A 3918-nucleotide genomic window follows, 5' to 3' on the forward strand; every position below is an offset into this window, starting at 1 on the left:
GTGTTTAAATATCTGCTGAAACCAAGTTCACACCAGTTGGTGTTTAAATATCTGCTGAAACCAAGTTCACACCAGTTGGTGTTTAAATATCTGCTAAAACCAAGTTCACACCAGTTAATGTTTAAATATCTGCTAAAACCAAGTTCACACCAGTTAATGTTTAAATATCTACTAAAAGTCTTTATTTATTTATTTATTGTGTTCATACTTTGAGGCTAAAGCTGTATGCATTTCTTAATATTTTAAATAGCATTTACATTTGTTTTTCTTTTTCTAACATTCAAATTCCATAAATTAATTTACACCAATTTTATCTTGTTTTTTTGTTGTTGTTTTTATTCAATGGTAAAGGTCATTGCTACAGACTTTGGAAACTTGAGCTCCTCAACTTTCCTGACGATCACAGTTGAAGACGAGAACGACAATGCTCCTCAATTCCAGCATGGTCCACTTCTGGTTAAACTTCCGGAAACCGCCAGTCCAGGGTCGAAAGTGGTACAAGTCAGTGCTGTGGACAGTGATGCTGAAGGGATCAACTCAAAAGTAGAATATATTATCACAGCTGGTGGAAGGAATGAGATCAGAATAGATCGAATAACAGGTAAAAACAAGGAAATCACTACGGTAACGGGTAAAAACAAGGAAATCACTACGGTAACAGGTAAAAACAAGGAAATCACTACGGTAACGGGTAAAAACAAGGAAATCACTACGGTAACAGGTAAAAACAAGGAAATCACCACGGTAACAGGTAAAAACAAGGAAATCACCACGGTAACAGGTAAAAACAAGGAAAATCACCACGGTAACAGGTAAAAACAAGGAAATCACCACGGTAACAGGTAAAAACAAGGAAATCACTACGGAAAAAACAGTTATCTATCATAAATCGATAGTTTATGTCATCGAGCATTTTAAACCTTGTAACTTTGTCTGGTTCGTGAAGGTTGAGAGATGTGGAACCTTAAAGTCTTAATTCACACGAAAGATGTATATGCCACGTTTATTCAAAAACACCAACCGCCGTTTTTAAAATTAAATTTGTTTTTTTTTTTTCAAAATGTTGTGAGTAACAAAGACAATTACAAAGATTATTTTACATTGTTTGCTTTGTGTGTGTGTGGATTTAGGACTTGCTTAAGCTTCTAAGTTTACAATAACCTCTTGAGATATTATTGGATTTACGGCAGAAAATGTCGTTAACGGCGAGTTACCCGTTATGACTTTTTATATAACTATCTTCATTCATTTACAAGTTACTTTTACACCCCGCACCAGTAGCTCAGCGATAAGTCTGAAGACTTATAAGTTAGGCTTGCTATATTCCCACTTCATCTCGTTCCAGGGGAAATCTATGTTGTTGGAATCTTAATTCCCGAAACCTTCTACTTGCTGAATATTAGTGCTGTTGATGGTAAAGGATTAGGAAGATCTACGTATGTTAACATCAGCGTTACTGACGTGAATGATCATCGACCAACGTTTGTCAAATCTGAATACACTTTTAGTATACTGGAAGGAGATTATCGAGATCAGAGGTGGAAACTTGGAGTGCTACACGCTGTGGACGAGGACACGGGAAAAAACGGGCTTGTGGATTACAATCTGTTGATGACGTTTGATGAAGGTAAGTAATTCCCTGTAGTTTTACAAAAACAAACCTTTAATATATTATTACTGTGTTTTCTGTTGTCTTTACATAGCACACTTCGTCTGGATACTACATTTAAGCCTAAATAAATAATTGGATAAATAGTGAAGGCATTCATTATTAAATAACACAATGTATATCTATAACTTTGCTTTTGCCTTGTCATATAAAATGGATGATTCTTCGGATACTTCAACCATCATAGAAACTCAGCAACGAGTAATAATACAGTTCTTGCTTGTATAAAACACTTTTTCGATCTTGGGGAAGACATTGTTGTAATGACTAACGAAAGTGTGTTGTCAGATTTTAGGAATGGCAGTTTAATAGCTTTGAATAAATCTGTTGTTGAAAAATCACGGAGTGGCAGTGAAACAGGTCAAAAATGGTACCAGCTTGTTTATGAAATAAATGAATTACTAGTAAAGCTGTGGAAACTACTGTGAAATAATCTTTAAATAAGGGTCGTTAATTTTAGCGACTTTGAAGGCGGTCTTGAGTAGTTTTGACTCAAGACATTCTTCACAAATTCAACAATAGTTTTAATGTTGAATTTTAAGACAGCGAAAAAGGTCTTGAGTGAAACAGTTGTTGAGTTTTGAAACAGTGAAGTGGGTTTTGAGTAAAACAGTTGTTGAATTTTGAGACAGTGAAGTAGTTCTTGAGTAAAACAATTGTTGAATTTTAAGACAGTGAAATAGGTCTTGAGTAAAACAATTGTTGAATTTTGAGACAGTGAACTAGGTCTTGAGTAAAACAGTTGTTGAATTTTGAGACAGTGAAGTAGGTCTTGAGTAAAACAATTGTTGAATTTTAAGACAGTGAAATAGGTCTTGAGTAAAACAATTGTTGAATTTTGAGACAGTGAAATAGGTCTTGAGTAAAACAATTGTTAAATTTTGAGACAGTGAACTAGGTCTTGAGTAAAACAATTGTTGAATTTTGAGAAAGTGAAGAAATTATTAATACCATTGTTGAATTTGAACCCGTGAGGTTCTTGAATAAAATTGTTTTTGATTTTGAATACATAAAGTTCTTAAATAAAACCACTGTTGAATTTTAAAGCAGTGGAGTTCTTAAATAAAACCACTGTTGAATTTTCAAACAGTGGAGTTCTTAAATAAAACTATTGTTGAACTTGAACCAGTGAATTTCTTAAATAAAACTATTGTTGAACTTGAACCAGTGAATTTCTTAAATAAAACTATTGTTGAACTTGAACCAGTGAATTTCTTAAATAAAACTATTGTTGAACTTGAACCAGTGAATTTCTTAAATAAAACTATTGTTGAACTTGAACCAGTGAATTTCTTAAATAAAACTATTGTTGAATGCAGTAAAATAATTTTGATCGCATCATAGTTCTATGAAATATAAAATATGACAATATATGTTTATCTTTCACATCCGAAAAATACTTTGTTTTACATTTACCTGCGTTAAATCAGGCGTTTTAAATTTAGTAGCGGATTGGATGAGATTGGGCAATTGTTTAGAATCACAAATATTAGTTTTTGGGATTATTTTATAGGCTAAGGAAACATTTTCTTTAGAAATTGAGGTAATTGTTTTTTCTAAAACAAATGTGCATGATTTAAAAATTAAAACATTAGGTGTCTTGTTTTAATCCAGAAAAAAACATTTGTTGCATAAAATCTTTTATCAATTTTGTTTCAACAATAAGAAAATATTAACACTGAATTAATAACATTTGTTGTTAGGCTTCCCGTTCATGGTTGATGTCCATACAGGAGAGCTCTTCGCTAAAGGAATTATTGACCGGGAAACCCAGTTCAATTACGTGTTTTCAGTCACGGTATCATGTTTTTTGTTGGTGTTATATTTAGGTTTAAGCTTTGCTTTTGACGTTTTTAAACAATAATGATAACTGGTTTATTTTACTAAGTTCTGCGTAGAGAATAGAATTCGTTCTTTGAAAGTTCAATCATAACAGAATGTTTCCTGTATCTCTAAAACACCAGGAAAGTTTTAATTATTTATTCGACTCGTAAAGCGCTAGGAAAGTTTAATTAACAAAAAAAAATACCGGGAGGATTTTCCGAAATTCATTTCCGTAGAAACTGCTTTGAATAAAGATGAAATAAAACCAAACCTTAGTTTATTTGTACTTAGTAAATTTGTTATGTACTGTTGCGTCAGCGAGGTCACGCCACGCTTTCTAGAAATATCCTGTTCCTTCAAGAATGCCCTAGCATTTACTAGATATGTGTTAGTCTTGTATATATATAAGACGGTCACAACGTGAC

At 32.7% G+C, this 3918-nt stretch overlaps 1 protein-coding gene across 1 annotated transcript in view; it reads left to right on the plus strand.

The window, feature by feature from the left end:
• The window catches only part of LOC106475077 (protein dachsous-like), a gene marked incomplete at both ends in the record, with an annotated part of 35833 nt that overhangs the window by 23972 nt on the left and 7943 nt on the right, over positions 1-3918 (plus strand). Inside the window, 3 exons of the mRNA XM_013935771.1 lie at positions 352-601; positions 1346-1627; positions 3373-3467. Of these exons, the coding sequence (XP_013791225.1) occupies positions 352-601; positions 1346-1627; positions 3373-3467 (627 nt within the window). The remainder of the gene's footprint in view (positions 1-351; positions 602-1345; positions 1628-3372; positions 3468-3918) is intronic.

This window comes from Limulus polyphemus, unplaced genomic scaffold, assembly GCF_000517525.1.
Source record: "Limulus polyphemus unplaced genomic scaffold, Limulus_polyphemus-2.1.2 Scaffold8055, whole genome shotgun sequence".
NCBI classification, from domain to species: Eukaryota; Metazoa; Arthropoda; class Merostomata; order Xiphosura; family Limulidae; genus Limulus; species Limulus polyphemus.